General features: G+C 42.7%; 1 protein-coding gene across 4 annotated transcripts in view; it reads left to right on the top strand.

The window, feature by feature from the left end:
* Positions 1-22,539, top strand: part of cpt1a2b (carnitine palmitoyltransferase 1A2b) — a 118,976-nt gene that overhangs the window by 74,259 nt on the left and 22,178 nt on the right. For all 4 annotated transcript variants that reach the window (XM_060902354.1, XM_060902353.1, XM_060902351.1 and 1 more), the window contains 3 exons: positions 12,355-12,519; positions 17,335-17,463; positions 17,589-17,744. In XM_060902354.1, coding sequence (XP_060758337.1) covers positions 12,355-12,519; positions 17,335-17,463; positions 17,589-17,744 — 450 coding nt within the window. The remainder of the gene's footprint in view (positions 1-12,354; positions 12,520-17,334; positions 17,464-17,588; positions 17,745-22,539) is intronic.

The following is a 22,539-nucleotide window of genomic DNA, read 5'->3' on the forward strand; positions in this document are numbered from 1 at the left end:
TAAAATGTATGAGAGGTCCATGTCAGTCAGGTCAGTCGACTCCACCCAAGAGCTGAACAAAAAGGGAACTGACCTAATGGGTCCGGTCAGATCCTGCCATTAATAATGTGCAGGTTTCAACAGAGCTGCACTAACTCTGTTCTGATTTACAACAGTATCATGGTTTTTCCCTGGTACACTAACCCCTCCCCAGATCATCAGGGTGCCAGTCACACTCTAAAGTTGCCTGTGTATTCTTTTTTCTTTTCTAATACATTCAATAATTGCTTATGATGTACTTTTTGTCAAAAATATTTAAAAAAAAATCAAAAGCCTTTTGGCTTTTGATGTTCTTTTTTTTTTACTTTAATTTTTATTGATGTTTTCATTCAACAGTGAGAAATAACAATCACACCAAAAGAAAAAAAAATACACAAAGACAAAAAGAAAAAAAAAACTGAAACTTGGGGAATCACATTGTATTTTCAGTCTTCCTCTCCAGGGTCATTATGACCGTCTATGTTTGAGTCCTTATATAGAGTCCATTTTGTCCATTTTTGTTCTCCTTGCTCCTCTTGTAGTCTTATACGAAATGTCATCTTTTCCATTATGTAGATTTCCTCTACAATCGCCAGCCACTGATTTTGGGTAGGTGGGTCCACTTTACACCAGTTTTTGGTTATAGCTTTTTTACTAGCTGTTAGCAGAACTTTAACTAAATACTTATCTTCGTTTTGGATATTTCCCTCCATTAGATTACACAAGTAAAGTGTCTTACTGTTCATAGGAACATCATATCCCAGTATTGTTTGTAGAGTATTATGAACCATTCCCCAGAACACAGACATCTTATGACAATTCCAAAAGATATGAGCATGGTCTGCTTGTAATTCACCACATTCTCTCCAACATGTGCAATTTGTGTTGGAGTATTTGTTCTTTATCATGGGAGTGATGAAGTATCTTATCAAGTTTTTCCAAGAGAACTTCCTCCATGTCCGCGAGTTGGTGGATGTTTGGTGTGTAATCCACATATTTTGCCAATCTTCATCTGTGATTTCTACGCCAAGTTCTGATTTCCATTTCTCTTTTACATAATCAGTTGAATTTGTATTTGCTGTCAATGCTTGATATATTACAGACACACTTCTGATTAGTTTTCCTGAATATGATTTGTTTAAAATTTGAATTACACCACTCACTTCTATGTGGGGTCTCTTTTAATTTCCTTCTTATAATAGTCCCTTAGTTGTAAATATCTATGAAAATCACGTTTCTCCAGGCCATACCTGTTCATGTTTTGAAAACTCTCCAGCTCCCCTTTCACTTCCAAGGTGCACCATGCTGTTATTCCCCTATCTGTCCATGACTTGAACCCTTTATCGTATGTATTTGTTTTGAAATTTTCATCAAATGCCACCCACTTTAATTGTCTTATATTAATTATTTTATGTGTTTTTACTACTTTGAACCATAATTCCAAAGTGAAAGCAGTAATTGGATCTATTTTGTCCTGAATTTTCTTGTAAATTTCTTTATCTCCAATGATACTCAGGGTTGGGTATCCATTGAATTCTCTTTCCATGGTTTTCCATTTTGCTATATAGTCTGGTTTACACCAGCAAACAATATATCTAAATTGGGCTGCATGGTAGTACTCCTTCAGTTTTGGAAGGCTCAATCCGCCCCTATCTTTTGGTAGCTGGAGAATTTCATATCTCACCCTAGGCCTTTTACCCCCCCAGATGTATCTTGAAATTATTCTGTCCCAGTGCACAAACTGAGCCCGGGGGATATCTACAGGTAGGGCCTGGAACATGTACAAGAGCCTGGGTAGTATATTCATTCTGGTAGTCTCAACACGTGAACTTAAGTCTAATGGTAGTGTGGACCACCTTTCAATATCTTTTTGGATGTCCTGAGTCATATTATTATAGTTTGCCTTATATAATATAGTCAATTTTTTAGTGATTTGGACCCCCAAATATTTGATTTTTTTTTTTGTTTCCAATTAAAATTAAATGCTTCTTGTATCTGCCTTGAAGGGGTATAATGCAATGTTAGTATTTGTGTTTTTGATATGTTTATCTTATATCCTGAGAGATACCCATATGCTTCAAACACTTTTATCAACTCAGGGAGCGATTCATCTGGCCGTGTGAGGTAGGCTATTGCCGCTTTTCCACTACAAACGCGGCTGAGCCGTGCCGTGCCGAGTCGAGCTGAGTCGGGCTGAGCGGGGCTGTTGGAGTTGCATTTCGACTACAACCGCGCTGAACCGTGCTGGCTGGAAGTGGGTGGACACATTGGGTGGAGTTAGCGAAAGTGGGTGGACGTCATGTGATGTCGTTAAGCAGCGCAAACAGTGACATCAGTGACAGTGGCGGAACAAGTCAGAATCGGGCCGGGGGCGGGGCAAATGACCGGGCCCTTTATTAAAGCTTATCATAACATCATTTTAGGCTACAAAATGTCCGCAACTGCGGTGTTTACCAATTTCAACACTACCGGGTGCAACTATGTTATTTAGTACATCAAGTCCTTCAAACGAACATGTAACTCAGAAACAAAAAACATTAGGATACTGTACATGGCTCATAATAAAACATCAATAGCCTATACTGCGCACATTATTTGAAGGGCATACGAATGAGCGCTCAGAGGTTGCAGCAGTGACAGGAAGAGTCAGAAAGAAAAGGAGGGCGGTGCAAACCTCACTGAATGCACTGTGTTTACCAATTTCAACACTACGGGGTTATTTTGTACATTAAGTCCTTCAAACGAGCATGTAACTCAGAAACAAAAAAACATTCGGCGACATACTGTACATGGCTCATAATAAAACATCAATAGCCTACTGCGCGCATTATTTGAAGGGCATACGACGAGCCTTGCGCTCCGCGAACTCGTCCACGATGCTCTGTATGTCACTGATTCAGTGAGCTTTTAAGCGGTAGTCTCACGACCCGAATAGTAAACAATAAACATGGAGGACATGGAGTCGTTAGTGTTGCTGGTCTTGGTGCTGTGGCTTGACAACGCCAACAGATACTGGCAAGAGCGTATAGATGAGGCGAGGCGCATAAGGCTTCAGAAATTCTCGTAATTATTCTTCTTCCGGGTTTGCGGTGTTTACAGATCCCAGCGCGCTCGCGGGGCGTGTGTGGGCATGTGAGGACACTCCTCCTCACCAATCAGTGCACAGGGGAGTGTCTGCTCACGCCCCCAGCCTCAGTCAGCACGGTTTGGCTCGCTTCAGCCCCACTCCAAAACGGTGCGAGTTTTAGGGGCTAAGCAGGGCTGAAACGAGCTGAGTCGTGCTGGTTTTTGGTAGTCGAAACGCGAGCCGTGTCGGGCCGAAGTGAGCTGAAGCGAGCTGAAGTGAGCTGAAAAAGGGTAGTGGAAAAGGGCCATAAGATGTCATCTGCAAAAAGCCCTATCTTGTGTTCTGTGCCGTTCATCATTATGCCTTTAATTTTGTCATTCTGTCGGACTGTTTGGGCCAACGGCTCAATAAATAGGGCGAATAGTGCTGGCGACAGGCAGCAGCCTTGTCTAGTTGATCTTTGAAGGTCTATTTTATTTGTCAGGCTGCCATTAACTTTGATTCTGGCATTAGGTTGGTGATAGAGTGTCTTTATACATTGCACTGATTCACTATCGAACCCAAATCTTTCTAAAACTTTGTATAGGAATCTCCAATTAACCGAATCAAAGGCTTTCTCTGCATCGACACTTATTAGTAGAGTGTCCTGTTTGTCTCTTTGAGCTTTATCTACTATATGCAAAGTTCTCCTGATGTTATCTTGCGTTTGCCGGTTTTTAATGAATCCTGTTTGATCCTCGTCTATTATGTCTTCTAAAAATGTGTTCAATCTATTCGAAATAATAGATGTATAAATCTTATAGTCTACATTTAATAATGAAATTGGTCTATAATTTCCACATTGTTCTTTATCCTTGCCAGGTTTTGGAAGTATAGTAATTATTGCTTCATCCCAAGAGGGTGGGATTTTATTTTCCTTCAGGGTCCAGTTAAAGGATGCCAGAAGCAGTGGTGCCAATTTGTCTTTAAATACCTTATACCACTCAGCAGGATAGCCGTCACTGCCCGGGCTCTTTTTATTTTTTAGCTTATTAATTGTATCCAGCACTTCCTCCATTGTTATTTCAGCTGTCAGTATTTTGTTCTGTTCAAGGCCAATTGAGGGTAGGTCCAGGGAACTCAAGACCACCTCCATCTCTTCCTCACTTGCTGATGTTGGTTGTGCATATAATTCACTATAATATCGCTGAAAGACCTTCTCTATAGCCTCTGGTGAACTTACTTGCATCTGAGTGTGGGGATCTCTTATTTTGTATATATTATTAATTGTTTGCTGTTTTCTTATGCGCTTTGCCAATAATTTTGTAGCTCGTGGTCCAGTTTCATAGTAACTCTGTTTCAAATACTGTTGCTTTTTCTCAACCTCGTCCATTAACACGTCATTTATTTTAGCCTTTAAGTTCTTGATTTCTTGGTATATATTTTGTTTTTTGTTTTTTTGAAAGTCTATTTCTAATTCCCTTAATTTCTTCATGCTCTTTTTGTATGTTTCTGTTCTAGTCTTTTTGATTAGTGCAGCTTCCGCTATTAATTTCCCCCTAATGACAGCTTTCATGGCATCCCAGAGTACTGTTGGGTCCACTTCACCATTGTTATTTTCCTCAACATATGTTTTGATTTCTCCTTTAATCCTTTCCTGTCTCTGTTTATTATTCAGCAAACCTGTGTTCAGTCTCCATACTGTTTGTCGTTTTCTTTTATTTAAACCAATTTTTAAATAAAGTGGATTGTGGTCCGACACAGCTGCCCCTCCGATACTGCATTCCTCCACTAGATGACAGTCCCCAACACTCATAAAAAAGTAGTCTAACATTGAATGCACATTATGGGTAGCCGAGTAGTGTGTATATTCTCTCCCTAGTGGATGTAAGATTCTCCACACATCGATCAGGCCCATCTCCTCCAATGACATATTAACAAATTTTGATATTCGCTTTTTGCTTCTTTTAAGACTTGTTGTATCATTTTTATGGCATAATGCTACATTTATGTCACCTCCACAGATTATAATACCTTTTGATTCCACAGCGATGGTATTGAATAGATACTTAAAAAAATGCTTATTGCTTCCTGGAGGTGCATACACATTAATCAGTGTTATTGGTTCATTCATTAGCGTTCCCCTTACAATAACAAATCTCCCCTCTTTATCTTTGTATTCTCTTTCACATTCCAGTTGGATTGAGTTCACCAGCAGTATTATCACCCCTCTTTTACGCCCTTGCCTGTATGTACTGTAATATAGGGTTTTGTAGCCAAATATTCTGAGTTTTTCATGCTCTAACTGTGATAAATGGGTCTCTTGCAAGAACACAATTTCTGGCTTTTCCTTTCTTAGTTTTGTCATAACCCTCCCTCTTTTTGCTGGTGTACTCAAACCGTTTACATTCATCGACATTATCTTGATGTTGTTAGTCATATTACCGTCACAGTTGTATTCTCAAGTGTACCCGAACAAATATGAACTAGGTAACTATGTACATATAACGCACTAACAAAAATAAAACCCAAAAACAAAGAGGGTTTCAACCTGCGGGGCGGTTTTCTCTTTATCCCAGTGCCCCTGTTACTGGGTGGAGAGGAAGTCCTCTGGTTAGAGGGCCTCTCCCTAGACTTAGTACCACTATGGCTATTTAGTCTAGACATGTCCAACTCCATTCACATCGTCAACCCCCCGCCCCCCATCGGACATCGTTGTAAAGGCTATTCCAAGAGATTTTAAGTGTTATCACTGATTTCACTATTGCAAATGAAGTAAGTTTCACATTCTCTTAAATTCTTGTAACCTCTCCTTAAAGCGTTGTGCTGCCTTTTGTCGCGTCCTCCTGTCACCAGCTCGTTGCCATCCCGCTGTATCCACTTCACCTCGGTCCCGAGTTCTGCCCCGCTCCGGAGCTGATGCACCGCTGCTCTCCCCTGCAGCCGTCGGGTCCCTCTCCTCGTCTGGTTCTTCTACCGCGTAGCCCTTTGCCCTCATCGCTCACGCTGTCTCTTTAGCGTCTTCGTATGTTTTCACGCCATCATCCCAGAATATTCTCATTTTTGCGAGCGGAGTTTGAAATCTGATTCCTTCTTGTTTCAGTCTTTTTTTGAGGCTCGCGTAAGTTTTCCGTTTCTGTACAACTTCAGTCGCGTAATCATGGTCAAAGAAAACTTTTTTGTTTCCTATAATTATTGCTTTCTTTTCTTTGCCCCATACCTTTTGCAGGATCATTTGCTTAGTCTCGAATTGCAAGAAATTGACGACAATAGACCGGGGCGTCACGTCTGGGCCAGGTTTTTTCGCGAGGGCTCGGTGGCAGCGTTGGATGTGGAGCTCCGTTCTTTCTGGTAGACCGAGTTCAGTGATTAGCAGGTGCTCCACATATTTGTTTACCGATTCAAAGTCCCTTTCTGAGTCTTCCGGTACTCCATAAATACGTAGATTATTCCTCCGTGATCTGCCTTCTAAATCGGTTAACTTCTCTTGTAGATGGTGTGTCTGTTGGGACATCTCCCTCATAAGAGCACACGAGTCCGCCTGCCACTCTTCAAGTTCAGCGATACGGGCCTGCGCATCTTCAATGCTAGCGCCCTGTGTTTGTAGTTCCTGTCGGTTTTCAGAGTGCTTGCGGTCCATTTCTTCCCGTAAGGTTCTAATCTCATTCTTTATCTCGCTTTTGAACGAGGTTAGGTCTTTGTGGAACTCACTTTTTAGCTCCTTTATTTTTTTTTTTTATGTCTGCGAGCCCATCTCTTAGCTCCTCTGTGAGATTCGCCATTTTAATGTCCTCGGGGTAGTCCGCTTTGGCTTCTTTAGAGGTTGTTTCACGTTTCTTCTCCTTGTGATTTTTACTCTTGCAACTTCTTGTTGAGGTTCCTTTACTCATAGTTTGCCTTTAGGCCATCGAGTTGTATATTTATGTCTTTTTCCTTCCGACTGGGGGGAGCTGGCTAACCCTGCGACCACTCACACCGCCATCTTCCCTCTCATTTTCTTGGCTTTTGATGTTCAGTACCCACCTCTCAGGTTTGTGCATATGAACAATCCCCTCTAGTAAACACCGCAGGGTTTCAGCAGTGCTGATTTTGTCTCTTGAAACAGTTTGTGTTGATTTGGAAATGTCTGTACCTCCTGGCAGAGGTAACCCATGTACAGGCTAAATCTTGTGTGACCAACCTCAGCAGAATCAATCTTCAGGGATGTCTATCATTTTTATTTTCATCTCAGAATCTGTGATTTGAATCTCATATGAAACATTTCAGGACATCTTGTTTGACTAAACCAGGAAAGCTCCGTCGAAATCTGAACTTAACTTTTGCTAAACCCGTCTGGTGCCATCTGATTCTCTGTGCAAACCTTTTTAATAGAAGCCAAAAAATGAGGAAAGCTGGCAAAGAAAAACAAACAAACAAAAACTACCTGCAGAACAAGGGATTACAGAGGACAAACTTTTCCAAACTTTCGATTCACCTATCTGCTGACAGAGTGACTACAGACCTACACAATGAGACCATTAAACAAAAGGAAACTTCACTCAACAATACGCAAGCAAGAATCAAGAGACTTGAATCCACCCGTACAGACCTGACCAACGACAACGAAGTTCTAAAACTTAAAGTTGATGACCTGGAGGATACATCCATGTGCAACAATATCCATACTAGATAGAGACTGTGACTAAGTCACAGTGATTTGCACTAGCTCTTACAAACCAGGACACCTGGTCACAGCAGTCTATAGATCCAGAACGGTAAAAGAAAATGATGCTTAGTGGGGTGGGTGGGGGGGGGGACGCCAGTTTTTCATAGATCATTCCAGTTCACTGATCTGGATCAGCACCAAAAGTCATAGCAACTTAATTCAGCCCAGAAATATCCTGCATGTGAAATTTGGTGGTGATTGGTTGAAAACTGAGGGAGAAATGGCATCCTAAAAATGTTAGAATAATAATAAGAATAATAAAGTAGAAAGATGCAAGCACAAATTAATAATTGGTTTACCAAAAAAAGGTTGAGGAACCGCAGCCCACCTCCATCACTGAAACACTTGAAAGAAACCTTCAGCACAGAGGCCTTCCCTATTACTTTACATTACATTACATTACATGGCATTGAGCAGACGCTCTTATCTAGAGTGACGTACAACAAATGCAAAAGTCAGGTACAGGAAGTGCTGAACTTGTAGATGAGAAAGTTCTAGTGCCCACTGAATGAGTAACAGAATAATACTTGGTGTAATATTCTGTTGAAGTATCAATACTTGGCAAACAGCCAAGGAAACAAACCAACCATACAAAGTACAACTATATGGAGAACTCAAACAGTTAATCCCAGACTAGACAGTACACAGCCTGGGTTGGTCAGGACCGAAACATAGTTCCACAGTGGGCAGGGAAGAAGGGGAGAGGTGCAGCCTGAAGAGATGAGCCTTCACTCTGCGCTTGAAGGTGGTCAGGGAGTCAGCAGTTCTGACCTCAACGGGAAGGTCGTTCCACCAACGGGGAACCAGGACAGACGACAGTCTTGAGTGGGCTGGGCAGGAGCAGAGAGGAGGAGGGGCCAAGTGACCATAGTAGCGGAGCATAGGGATCTGGCTGGCATGTAGGGGCAGATTAGACTTTGGAGGTATGTTGGACCTGACCCCTTGAGAGCCTGGTAAGCTAGCACCAATGTCTTAAATTTGATACAAGCTGCGATAGGTAGCCAGTGCAGGTTGGCAAGCAGAGGTGTGACATGGGAAGAAGGAGGGAGGTTGGAGACCAGGTGAGCTGCAGCGTTCTGAATGAGCTGTAGGAATCTGATGGCAGATGCTGGAAGGCCAGCAAGGAGAGAGTTGCAGTAGTTCAAGCAGGAAAGTATCAGTGCTTGGACTAGGAGCTGAGTAGAGTAGGTGGTGAGAAAAAAGCAGATCCTTCAGACGTTGTAGAGGAGGAATCTACACGTCCGGGTCACTGCAGCAATGTTCGCTGAGGAGGAGGGTTTGTCGTCGAACACGACCCCTAGGTTCTTCGCACTGGGTGAAGGAGACCTAGAGATGTCCCCCATGGAAATGACAATGTCCAGGGGTGGAGAGGATGGAGCAGGAATGTAGATTACCTCCGTCTTGCCTGGGATGAGCTTCAGGTGATGGTTGTCCATCCAACTCTGGAACAGGCAAGTAGAGACGTGAGCAGAGATCTGTGTGTCAGAAGGTGGAAAAGAGAGAAACAGTTGGGTGTCATCAGCATACCAGTATTAGGATAGACCATGAGCAGAGATAATCAGGCCGAGAGCCTGGGTGTAGAGGGAGAAGAGAAGCAGACCAAGGACTGAACCTTGAGGGACACCAGGTGGTAAGTGGGTGGTGCTAATACAGTACCAGACCAGGTAACCTGGAAGGAGTGACCAGAGAGGTAGGACTTGAACCAGTCTAGGCCAGTCCTGCAGATCCCCAGAGCTGATAAGGATGACCAACAGTGATCAACAGTGTCAAATGCAGCAGAAAGATCAAGGAGAATCAGGACCGAGGAGAGGGAGGCAGCACATTAGATTAGTTTTATCTAATCTAATCTAAGTGCCTCACTGACGGAGAGAAGTGCAGTCTTGGTTGAGTGTCTGGCTTGGAAGCTGGACTAGTGAGGATCCAGAAGGTTGTTCTGTGAGAGAAAAGAGGAGAGTTGGTAAGCAACAGCACGTTCAAGTGTCTTTGATAGAAAGGGGAGAAGAGAAATGGGACGGTAGTTCTGGATGACAGAGGGATTTATGGTGGGTTTTTTCAGCAGAGGAGTAATGTAGGCCCATTTAAAGCTGGAGGGAAAGTATCCAGAGAACAAGGAGGAGTTGACTAGGCAGGTGATAAATGGGAGGATGTCTGGAGAGGAGAGGGGGATAGGGTCAAGGGCATAGGTGGTAGGACGGTGAGAGAGCAGGAGTTGGGAAACATATGTGGAGGGGGGAGCAGAGAGCAAGGGAGAAGAGACAGGGAGGGTGGGAAGGGGGAGACAAGTATGGTGAAGGAGTTGTGGATGGCCATGATCTTTTCCTCAAAGACCCCACCTTTACAGTGGGGATAGAGCCCACAGAACCGCCATGGCTAGAAAGACACCAGGCAAGTCAACGCAACCACACCCATCCACTGTATGGTTTCACCACCATCAGACCAAGGAGCGTATTCTAATGTTGAGGGAGGGAGTGGTGGCGAGTAACCACGTTAAAAAAAAAAAAGTAGATGAATAGGTGGTGAGTGAACTGAGTGGCTCACTCAGTGCAGAGCAGCGTTGTGATTTTTATTTTTTTGATGTTTGATAAAACATTCCCAGTACACAAAGGATGCAGGTCAGCCTGTGGTTAGCTGCGGTCCTGCTTTCTGTTGTTTACTGTCCTGCAAGGTTTCCTTTTTATATATAAAAATGTATTTATTTATTTTTTAATTTTGCAATGATCAGAGTTTTAGTGGACGTGTTCAGGATGCTGTTAGCTGAAAGATGTTCACCAGCTCCGCCCCTTCTGATTATCCTTCCACCACTCATATCTCTTTCATTTGCTTACGACTTATTTATTCAGCTATTTACACATCTCCGATGTCTGTCTACCTGCTGCTCTACCACAGACTTACAGGGGTGGGAAATTTCTGTCTACAGACGGATTTCCACCTTTTGGAAAAAATTCTAAAATGTAAAAATAAAAAATAAACTGGATAATAATAATAAACTGAAAAAAAGAGCTTTGGCCAATCAGCGCGCAGGAATGCAATTGTGATTTTCAATCATGACGGTGCCGACGGAGTAGATAAACTTTTCAGCTCGATTCAGAAAATCAGCAGCGGGGGACACTTATTGATTTGAAGTTACTGACATGTTGGTTTGGAAAACCTTTATTGTTTTGTGATCAAACGGAGACTGACAGATTGTAAATGGAGTGGACAGTTCATGAATTACAGTTTTGGGGATTTTTCCGTGTTATAACTTGAATGAAAAGAAGAGCAAGGAGGATTGTATATTGTGACCTGTAGTGGCTGTGTAAAAAAAAAAAAAGTGGTGTTGAAAGCTCCAGTCGACAGGTTGGGCTTTCTGTGTTCTCATCCCGTAAACTATGGCTGCAGTGGGGAAAAAGTCATTTCATAAACATGCAGAGGATGCCAATCACAGAAGCCTCTTTGCTGCATGGGCTCACACTGAAACTCTCTCAGGTGCTGGAGTGAGAGTCTGTGACTGGTTGTAACCGTCAATTCCAGGTAAACTGTCAATGGTGTTTTATCGTCTTTATAGCCGATAGCTTTTAGAAGCTTATGTATTGTGATAATAGCTTAGCCATATGCCATAGGTAGGTCTAGTAGAACATATGAGTTTCCTCTGTGGTTTAAGAATAGACCGCCACATAAACACTCAGGCTTTCTTACAGCAATTATTTTCTCCTCGTGATGCTCAGTAATATTCACTAGCTCACTAAAATGAATCGGCAAGATACTGTGCGTAATTATGCCAGCTACATCGACCCAACAATTGTGTATCACCATCTGGGACTTGTTCAACCTTTTGTGGTACAAATGTTGTATTCTCTTTCAAAATTTGGTTGATGAACTTTTAAATGTTGCCAGTATTAAGGAATAAGTTCAGAATGTGGTTAATGGACTTGAACGTTTCCAGTATTAACAGATTAAGAAAGAAGGTAAGAATGTGTTTAACGGACTTTAAAGTCAGTAAGAAGTTTAACTCTGGTTAATGTTTACTAATTATTAAAATTGCTCAGAAATACCAATATGTTGTGTTTCTTTCCAAACTCTTAGGTCCAGTAGTGAGGTTTAATGGTGCTCTCGGGTGCATTCTAGTGCTATTTCAGCCAAATTGTGATGCCTTCCAAGCAGTAAAATTTTGGCTGAGATAGCACTAGAATGCACCAGAGAGCACCTAAAAATGCAAAATTTTCTGGGGAAGGTCCCCCAGACCCCCCCCCCCCCCCAAAAGCATGCAAGGGTTTAACCCCCTCCTGCACTCTCCTCCATGGTCACTTTGCACCACTTGATGAAGACACAAAGTTCCAGTCCTGTGGGCTGTTCGTGTGCGCTACAGGTCCGGTAAACTACTAGCTCAGCAGGCCTGTTGCGTTGACCTTCCCCTCTGTTCCAGCTGAACACAGCTTGCTGCTGGGAGGAGAGGTTTCAATTACAGAGATTTTAGAAGCCATGAAATCCTTAAAAAGTAATAAAATGCTAGAAATTTTTGCTGTGAATAACTGTTTTGGATTTTTCAGAAAACCAGTAAAAAATCTGTTAAATGTAAACATTTCATCCTGTGTGTGTGTGTGTGTAGGTGCAGGAGCAGATCAACGAATCTCTGGCTGTGGCTCGAGCTTTGGCTGATGATGTCAACTGTCATGTGTTTCCCTTCGGAGAATTTGGAAAAGGAAGCATTAAAAAGCTGAAAATCAGCCCAGATGCTTTTATACAGATGTCACTGCAGCTGGCATATTATAGGGTAATACACACACACCTCCATATTCCTCCTCTTTATTTTAAAATGTGGAAGTTGTTAAAAGCTTATTTTCTATTTTTATGCAAGTGTTCCAGTTCAATTCCACACCCACTTGTAAATGTACCAAAGCAACAGAATTGAGTTGGTGCTGTTTATACGTATTGTTGTTGTTATCATCATCATTATAATACGTTGATCGTATTATACGTATAATATGTTGATCCTGGGATTGAGATGCTGGCCTCTTCTGCCCCTCGGACCTGCTTGATCCATCCTGGTGCCCTGTGTCTGGTCGGAGTTTTATCGCCCCACTCCTGTGAAGGACGGCCCCATGAGGACAGTTGAGGGTTATACCTGTTAAAACTGTTAATATTATAGTCAGGCTGTCTGTTGTTGCCCAAATGAGGATGGGTTCCCTTTTGAGTCTGGTTCCTCTCGAGGTTTCTTCCTCATGTTGTCTGAGGGAGTTTTTCCTTGCCACCGTCGCCACAGGCTTGCTCATTGGGGATAGATTAGGGATAAAATTAGCTCATGTTTTAAGTCGTTCAAATTCTGTAAAGCTGCTTTGCGACAATGTTTATTGTTAAAAGCGCTGTACAAATAAACTTGATTTGATTTGATATAATACACGTTTCCGTTAGAGATGTGTGTGAGTGAAGACATGAACTTGAACTGACTCGTGTCTGCAGTCACTGAAGTTCTGTTGATAGTTGTTCATGGGCGGCACGGTGGTGTAGTCGTTAGCACGGTCGCCTCACAGCAAGAAGGTTCCAGGTTTGAGCCCTGGGGCCGGCGAGGGCCTTTCTGTGCGGAGTTTGCATGTTCTCCCCGTGTCCGCGTGGGTTTCCTCCGGGTGCTCCGGTTTCCCCCACAGTCCAAAGACGTGCAGTTTGGTTGACGTGGGGCGGCCTTGGGCTGAGGTGCCCTTGAGCGAGGTACCGAACCCCTGACTGCTCCCCGAGCGCTCTGGTGTGGCTGCCCACTGCTCTGGGTGTGTGTGTGTGTGTGTGTGTTCACTGCTTCAGATGGGTTAAATGCAGAGGATGAATTTCACTGTGCTTGAAGTGTGCATGTAACTCACAGAACTTTAATCCCAAAGTCAAATCAGTTTATTTGTATCACACTTTTAACACCAGACTTTATCGCAAAGCAGCTTTGCAGAAAAATAAAGACTTTAAACATACAAACTAATTTTATCCCTAATAAATTTATTTATCCATAATGATCAACCCCAGGGTGGTGATGGGAAAAACTCCCTCAGACGACACGAGGAAGAAACCCTGAGATGAACCAGACTCTAAAGGGAGCCCATCCCCATCTGGGTGAAAACAGACAGCGTGATTTAGAAATAACTCACTTCTATAACTGTGTCCTATAGAGTCACAAAGGACAACTGTGTTTACAGGAAATTCATTATAGTTTAACAGGAAGTCTGTTTTGTTGAAGTTATCAACTGTTCATTAATGGAGACTTGAGTGTAAAACTGTTCATGACACCTGCAGTCCTAAAGTTATCATGGGGATTGGAGTCCCAAACCATCGGAGCAGAACTGTAAGAGTCCAGAGCGTCTTCTAAGTGTATCTTTAGACTGTCCGTATGGGGCCGTCCTCCACAGGAGCGATGTGATAAGATCCAAACCCGAGTGAGAGTGGGGGGGCGACAGCATCCATACATCCCAGTTTATCAACACAATCTGTGTCTAAGGGCCCTCCAGATCTACTCCTTTACCTCATAAAAACTATTAACAAAAGGCTTGACTAAACGGTTTATGGTTATTTAGCACAAGTTCTAAAGTCTCTTCGCACAACTCTAAGTTCTTTAGCACAAGATCCAAGAACACTTAATCTTTTATTATGAATACTTACTGATCATGTTTAAAGATGTTTAATGGATTTTTTTTTAATGAAAGTTGCTGAGATTCTGATCAAAAAGTGAATTTCCCTGTAAACAAGCCACAGCTTCGAGACTTGTCTTGATGATCAAACAACCCTTAAATCTTAACGTAATCTCATCATCATCTTGCTTCATGATTGCTGTATTATAAACAATTTTGGTTGTTTTGTCATTCCTGAACGTTTATATTGCACTTTAATTTAATTGCCATTCGTTCTAGGATACTTTAGTGGAAGTTTCTTTTGTTTGTTTACATATCACAACTGTTGGTTGTTACTTAGTCGGCAAAACACATTATCAAGCAGGGCAAGAGGTATAATCCCCCGATTAATTAATTTGGCAAACACGTAATTATTGACAGTCAATTGAATTTGTGATATGATCAGAAGTGACTGAAGTTATCTATGAAGGTGCCCACAATTCAAGGTTTGTTATGGCTTAAGTACAAATCCAAAGAATCAGCAGCAGAAATTCCGGCTTCCAGTCCCTAAGCAATCATAGTAAACCCATTCTTATATCAAGAAGAGTATTTTTTTTTTTTTTTTGCGATTATTGTGACCAGAATCCAGAGTTGTGCTAAAGAACATAGAGTTGTGCTAAGAGACTTTGGCTTTGTGCTAAAAGACTTTTGTGCTAAATAACCGGACACCGACTAAACGGATCTGTTTTCAGCCGAGACTTAAACACTGAGACTGTGTCTGAGTCCCGAACGCTACTTGGAAGGCCGTTCCATAACTGTGGGGCTTTGTAAGAAAAGGCTCCGCCCCCTGATGTAGCCTTCACTATATGAAGTACCAGCAGATAAGTTCAAGTTCAAAGCGTTTATTGTCATATGCACAGTAAGGACATGTCCACTTGCACAATGAAATTCTTAGTTTGCTGTCCACCATGAATGCTAATTACAAATAAATAAATAGGCGGAAGTAGTAATACAAAGTAAAGGCAATATAGTGCAAAAATCAAAAGCAACAAAAACACCCAGTGTAGTACAAAATAAAGGTAAATGTAGTGCAAAATAGGTAGTGTAATACAAAAATAAGGCAATGATCAGACGTAGCAGCAGAAGGGCAGTAATGTGCGAATGTGCAAATTATGTAACCAGATGTAAACGGTCAAGGAAACAGCAGCAAAAGGGCAGTAATGTGCAAACAGATGTAAACAGTCAAGGACAGTTTACAGGGAGGTGGTCCATGGTTATAGACTCCTGTCAGCTGTTCAGGAGTCTGATGGCGGTGGGAAAGAAAGAATTCTTTGGTCTGATAGTCTTACATTTCACACTTCTGTGATGCAGTTGGTCAGGATGCTCTCAATCACGCAGCTGTAGAAGTTCATGAGGATCTTGGGTGACATGCCAAACTTCCTCAGCCTCCTCAGAAAATACAGTTGCTGTTGAGCCTTCCTAACCAGCTGTGTGGTGTTAAGTGTCCATGTGAGATCCTCACTGATGTGAACACCCAGGTATTTGAAGTTGCTCAAGCTCCCGGATGAACAGTGGCCGATGAGGTCTCCTGTCCTTCCTCATGTCCACGATCGTCTTCATCTTGTCCGTGTTGAGGGTGAGGTTGTTGTCCTCACACCATGACACCAGACTGGCCACCTCCCTCCTGTAGGCCATTTTGTCACCGCTAGTGATGTGTCCCATCACTGTGGTGTCGTCCGCGAACTTCAAGATGATGATGTCCTTGTGGGAGGCGACACAGTCATGGGTGAACAGAGTATAGAGGATGGAGCTGAGGACGTATCCCTGTGGGGTGCCAACGTTTGTGATGATGCTGGATGAAGTCCTATTACCAATCCTGACAGTCTGGGGCCTGCCAGTCAGGAAGTCGATGAGCCAGTCACAGAGGGTGGGGTGCAAACCAAGTGTGGACAGTTTATGGAGGAGTTTGTGGGGGATGACCGTGTTGAAGGCAGAGCTGTAGTCAACAAAGAGCATCCTGATGTAAGAGTCTTTGTTTTCCAGGTGGGAGAGGGCATAATGGGGGGTAGCAGCGATGGCATCTGAGGTGGACCTGTTGGGCCTGTAGGCATACCGGGGGCCAGTGAATGTGCGCCAGTACCACTCTCTCAAAGCACTTTGAGATGATTGGAGTGAGTGCTGTCGGCCTATAATCATTCAGGCAGGTAGGTGGGCTCTTCTTGGAAAGAGGGACGATGGTTGTGGTCTTGAAGCAGGAAGGAACGGTGCTCTGGCTGAGGGAAAGGTTGAAGATGGTGGTGAAAACATCAGCCAGCTCATTGGCACATACTCTGAGGGCCCGCCCAGGGATGTTGTCTGATATCAAAAGCTGCAGGCTCTAAGTAGGCGTGGCGGGTCATAAAGGACCAGAAGTTCGCTCAGGTACTGTGGCACGAGACCATTCAGTGCTTTAAAGGTTAATAGTAGTGTTTTATAATCAGCGTGAAATGTGATTGGGAGCCAATGCAGTGCGGATAAGACGGGGTGATGGAGTCATATCTTCTAGCTCTAGTAAGGACTCTCACTGCTGTATTTTGAACTAACTAGAGCTTGTTTATGCTCCTACTGGAACATCCAGACAGTAAGGCATTACAATAGTCTACATGTTAGTCTACAATAACAGTCAGTTAACATTGGCTGAGATGTTAACTGTCCTGTGTAATGTTGATCAAGTCGAGGTTTACGTTAGCCAGTCGTCTTATGTGTTCATTTACACACTCAGAAGTACGAGTCAACTGTGAACATTTTTTCTGAATTTACAAGATTTTAATGAAAAGCAAATTTATTGTGTAAAACACTTGTACAAATGATTTGGGTTTAAATCTGTTCGTATTCAGATCAGTAAAAGTTTGAGAGTGTGTTAGAGAGTGTGAGGATGGCGGCCAATCTCACTCTGTTAACGATGTGTTTAAACCCTATAACTAAAGGTTGCTCGTGTGTGTGTGTGTGTGTGTGTGTGTGTACAGGACCGAGGAGGTTTCTGCCTGACATATGAGGCTTCAATGACGCGTTTATTCAGAGAGGGACGCACTGAGACCGTTCGCTCCTGTTCTAATGAGAGCTGTGCGTTTGTTCTGGCTCTGGAGGCTGGAGAGGTAACGCACCGTTATGTGAAGACCAATATAGAAATGATTGTATTTGTGAATAACTCCATAGTTTCTGTATGATGTAATGATGGTGATTTATTTTGATTTTTAATGTTGGTGTGTGTGTGTGTTAGGGGAGGGAACAGTGCATCTCCTTGCTGCGTAAAGCTGCTGAGAAACACCAAAATCTCTATAAATTGGCCATGACTGGTTCGGGCATCGACAGACACCTTTTCTGCCTCTATGTCGTCTCTAAATACCTTGGAGTTGAGTCTCCGTTTCTCAACCAGGTGAATTTTTGTCTTTCAGTCTGTTCTATATTGTGGACTCGTCATTTCGCAGTATGTCTAAGTCACATTAATGTAGAAGATGTTTTATTTGATAATGTTTTTAGTTCCTTTGTTTACTCGAATGAAAAATGAAGTATTGCAGTTCTGAATGTCCTGGACATGTGAGACGAACTTAAGGGTTTTTATTCAGCACTGTGATAATGTCAGTGGAAATATAGGGTTTTACGAAACGGAAGAGGAAGTACAGAGTGGTCTAACCTCAACATCCTCCCACTGTCCGGTTTACTAAAAAGCACGCAAGCACATGGCTAAGAGTTTTACTCAAACTAAAGGTCAGTCACAAGAAACCGTGTTGCCCAGTAATAACCAAGTAAATTTCCTTTACCCCGCCCGTGGAGAGGAGAGTCTTAGGAAAGGTCACAGAATAAAAACTTTGTGTGAACTGGCAATCAAAAAGTTTTGAACCCGTTGTAATGGTTTTGGTTAAACTTCAAGAAAATAGTTGGCGCTGAATACTCGAGTAAAAACGGGTCTGAGTAAACATGCATGTTATTTAAGTGAGGAAAAAAATGTAGGTGTAATAATAAAAGGCTGTTGTAGATTTCTCGAAAATAAATGTGCTCCATGTATTTAATTAGAGTTTATCTCAACACTGTCTAACATCAAAAACTGCACTTGCTGTTAATAAAGTATTTATTAATTCTATTCAATTCAGATTTATTATTATTATTATTTCTAAAACTCAGACTGGTCTTTTGTTGTCAGAATTAACACACAGGAGCAGGTCATAACAAATGACCAAGGGTCCTGCAGTTCACTCTCCTTACTACATTTGCAGTACTCTCCTCAAAATTCTGTCTGTTCCCAAGAGTGCAGTCTTTTGCAGCAACTCAGTTCGAATTCCAACATCCATCTTTGAGATCCAATGTTGGATCTTTTTTGTAACCACGCCCAGGGCTCCAACAACAGTTGGAATAGCCTCCACTTTATTCATTTCCCAAATCTGCTTTATTTCAAATTTCAAGGGCTGATATTTATCTTCCTTCTCGTCCTCCTTCTCCGTAACCCTGTCATCTCCTGGTATTGCAGTGTCAATCAGGAGGCAGTGCTTTCTTTCTTTATCCACCAGTATCAGATCTGGTCATGTTCTTGCTGTGATATTCTTATCACATTGGATATTGGAGTCCCAAAGGAGCTTCACACTTACCTTTTCCAGCACTGCCTGAGCCTTGTGCTCGTACCATTGCTCAGATATCTCCAGCCCAAACTTCTCACGCAGTTCTTAAACATCTTGCCAATAAGTTGCCAGCACTTCAAGACTGTGATGTGGGGCTGTTGATTGGCTACGACTGTCCTTCAGCTTTGGCGCCCCTTGAAGTCATCATGGGTGGTGAGAATGAGCCTTTCGCACAGAAAACTGAGCTGGGATGGAGCATAATAGGAGCTGCAAATCCTCATCTTGACGGACAAGGAAGCCAAAGATATGTACACAGAGTTGCTGTGAGAGAGCTGCTAGTCCCATCAGCCTCAGATGTCTTGAAAGTTCTTGAGTCAGACTTCAGTGAGAAAAACTCTGAGGGTAAATATGTTTCCCAAGAGGATGTGCGCTTCATACAGCTTCTCAGTGATAACATTCATCAAAGGGAAAGGATGGTCATCGAGAGATGCCTCTTCCGTTTAAAGGCTGTAGTCCACCTTCACTACCCAACAATAAGAAGTTGGCTATGATTCGCTTGCAACATCTAAAGAGAAAGCTTACACCTGAGCATCGCATGTATCTGAGGTTTCTATGGTGGGAGCATGGGAACCTTGATTCCAAGCCTGAAGAGTATCAGATGGCAGTTCACCTCTTTGGTGCTGCCTCTTCTCCGGGGTGCGTTTAACTTTGGTCTTAAATATCTGGCACAGAAATGCATGTCAGATTATCCAGCTGCAGCGTCATTTGTCGAAAACAGTTTCTATGTCAATGATGGGTTAGTGAGTGTCCCTACAGTCAAAGAGGCCTCTAATTTGATTGTTGAAGCACAAGAATTGTGCAAAAGAGGAGGTCCGAGACTTCATAAGTTTAACTCAAATGTGAGTGAAGTTCTTTCCTGTGTGCACCCATCTGAAAGAGCAGCAAGTGCAGAAGGCCTTGACCTCAATTCAAATTCAGCTTCAGTGGAACAGGCACTGGGTATCCAGTGGCTAATTGAAAGTGACAGTTTTAGCTTTAACATAAACTTGAAAGATAAGCCTGATACACACCATGGCATTCTGTTCATCATAGCTTCTCTGTACGATCCACTGGGGTTTGTAGCCCCATTTGTCTTGAGTGGAAAGTGCATTCTGCAGGAGCTGTGTCACAGAGGTATTGGATGGGACGATCTCCTTCCTGAAGACTTGTGTCCACGGTGGGAGGAATGGAAGACTGGTCTTCAAAGCCTGAGATCAGTGTCAATTCCAAGACGCTATCGTCCACAGGACTCCGGCAACATCGTGAGGGTAGAATTGCACCACTTCTCAGATGCTAGCAATGTGGAATATGGTGCATGTTCCTACCTGAAATACAAGATTGATGAGAACAAAGTCCACTGCAGCCTAGCCATGGCTAAGACAAGAGTTGCTCCAACAAAGATCACAAGCATTCCTCATTTAGAACTTTCCGCTGCTGTGACCACAGCCAGATTGAGTGTGCTGTTGAAATCTGAGCTCAATATGAAGATCGATAAGGAGTTCTTCTGGACAGATTCTCAAGTCACTCTAGCATACATTAACAATGATGCATGGAGATTTCATGTCTCTGTGGCAAATCGCGTCCAGTTGATAAGAGAGAACACTAGTCCAAGCTAGTGGCATTATGCCGATACAGCAGAAAATCCAGCCGACCACGCTTCTAGGGGACTCGGAGCCTCCGATATTCTCTCTTGACGAACTAGCTCTCAGGTCCTGAATTCTTGTGGAAGGAAGAAGTTCATGAGGAACTTAGACCGTCAACTGTGACCTGCTGGTTGATGACCCAGAGGTCAAAACCGTTAAGGCCTTTGCCACAAGAATCAGTGATTGTATAGATGTACTCAATCGCCTGTCAAGATTTTTATCTTGGGTAACACTTCTTAAGGTGGTGGCAAGAATTAAGAGACTGGCTTCAAAGCAGAAATGTCTTACTGGTGCTGTGACTGTCAAAGAACGTGAGGGTTGTGCTGAAGCAGTGATAAAACTTGTCCAACAGCATGCTTTCAATAGAGAGAGAAACGTGTTTGAAGCTGGAGAAAGTCTTAGTTCTTCTAGTCCTCTCTTCTGCTTTGATCCAATCTTGAAAGAGGGCACACTGCGTGTTGGTGGAAGACTTAAATATTCTTCTCTCGGTGAAGAGTTTAAGCACCCGGTCATTTTGCCAAAAGACAGTCATATCACTCATCTTATTTTCTCTCACCATCACCTTCAAGTATGCCATCAAGGTAGAAGTCAAACTCCGATGGAACTCTGAGCAAATGGATTTTGAATTATTGGCTGTAGCAAGTTGGTTGCGAAGTTGATCCACAAGCTGTCCATCTTGAAATGTTAGATCTATCCACAGATTCTTTTATCAACTCTCTTTGGTGCTTCATCAGCCTAAGCGGAGCCGTGTGCCAACTTTACTGTGACCAAGGCCAGAACTTCATAGGAGCAAGGAACGAACTGAAAGAATCACTTAAACAACGTGATTATCGAGTGTTGCAAACGTTTCTGTCCGAGAAGCACTGCGACTTTGTTTTTAATGCTCCATCAGCAAGCCACGCTGGTGGAGTTTGGGAGCGTCAGGTGCACACTATTCGAAATGTGCTGAATGCCACCTTGGCTCAAAGCTTAGGAAGACTTGACGATGCTTCTTTAAGAACACTCTTTTACGAGGCCATGGCCATTGTTAATAGCTGTCCCTTAACTGTAGATGGGTTAAATGACCCCAATTCTCTTGAGCCTCTAACGCCCAATTATTTAATTCAAATGAAATCTTAGACTGCTCTTACACCTCCCAGGAAAATTTGTGAACGAGGATGTGTACAGTATAAAGCGCTGGCGCCGTGTTCAGTACTTGATTGGGCAATTCTGGGGTCGATGGAAGAGGGCGTACCTCCTGAACATCTCCACCCGACAGAAGTGGCATGTGGCTCGGCGCAATTTCAAGGTGAATGATGTGGTCATCATAAAGGAGGACCTCCTTCCAAGAAATCAGTGGCAGTTGGAACGAATAGTGGAAACAACTGTGGTTGGTGACTGTTTAGTGCGGAAAGTGAAACTGCAAGTTGGAGAGAAGAACTCGGGAAAGCTCCATTCCAAGTCAAAATTTACGATTGTGGAAAGACTGGTTCAAAAATTAGTGCTGCTTCTTGAAGGTGAATAATATGAACACACGTTTACACAGACATGAGTACTTGGCCCGTCACATAATACAATCCTATGTTTATTTGCACAATTCAGAGGTTAAATGGCCCTTAAGATCTTAAATCATTCATGATTTACGTAGTGTTTATCATGAAATGATTGGGAGTGTAAAGGACCATATTGAGTTTTTTTTATTTGTGCTGTTTAATATTGGAAAAAGGAAAAGAAAAGGGAACATGGGTTGGGTTATGAGCAAAATATGTCTGCAGTTTTTCAGATCATAAATATTCTGAATTTTGTTTGTTTTTACTATGACCTGTATGTGTGAATTCACCCAGTGTGCTTGAAGTGTTGAAATTTGTCCTGGCGGTAGCTCCGTAGTTTTTTTGCACAGCCTTCAAGGTAGTTGGCGGGTGAACACTACTTTGCTTGGGCCTGTTGGGATTATTAT

This window comes from Neoarius graeffei, chromosome 20, assembly GCF_027579695.1.
Source record: "Neoarius graeffei isolate fNeoGra1 chromosome 20, fNeoGra1.pri, whole genome shotgun sequence".
NCBI lineage: Eukaryota > Metazoa > Chordata > Actinopteri > Siluriformes > Ariidae > Neoarius > Neoarius graeffei.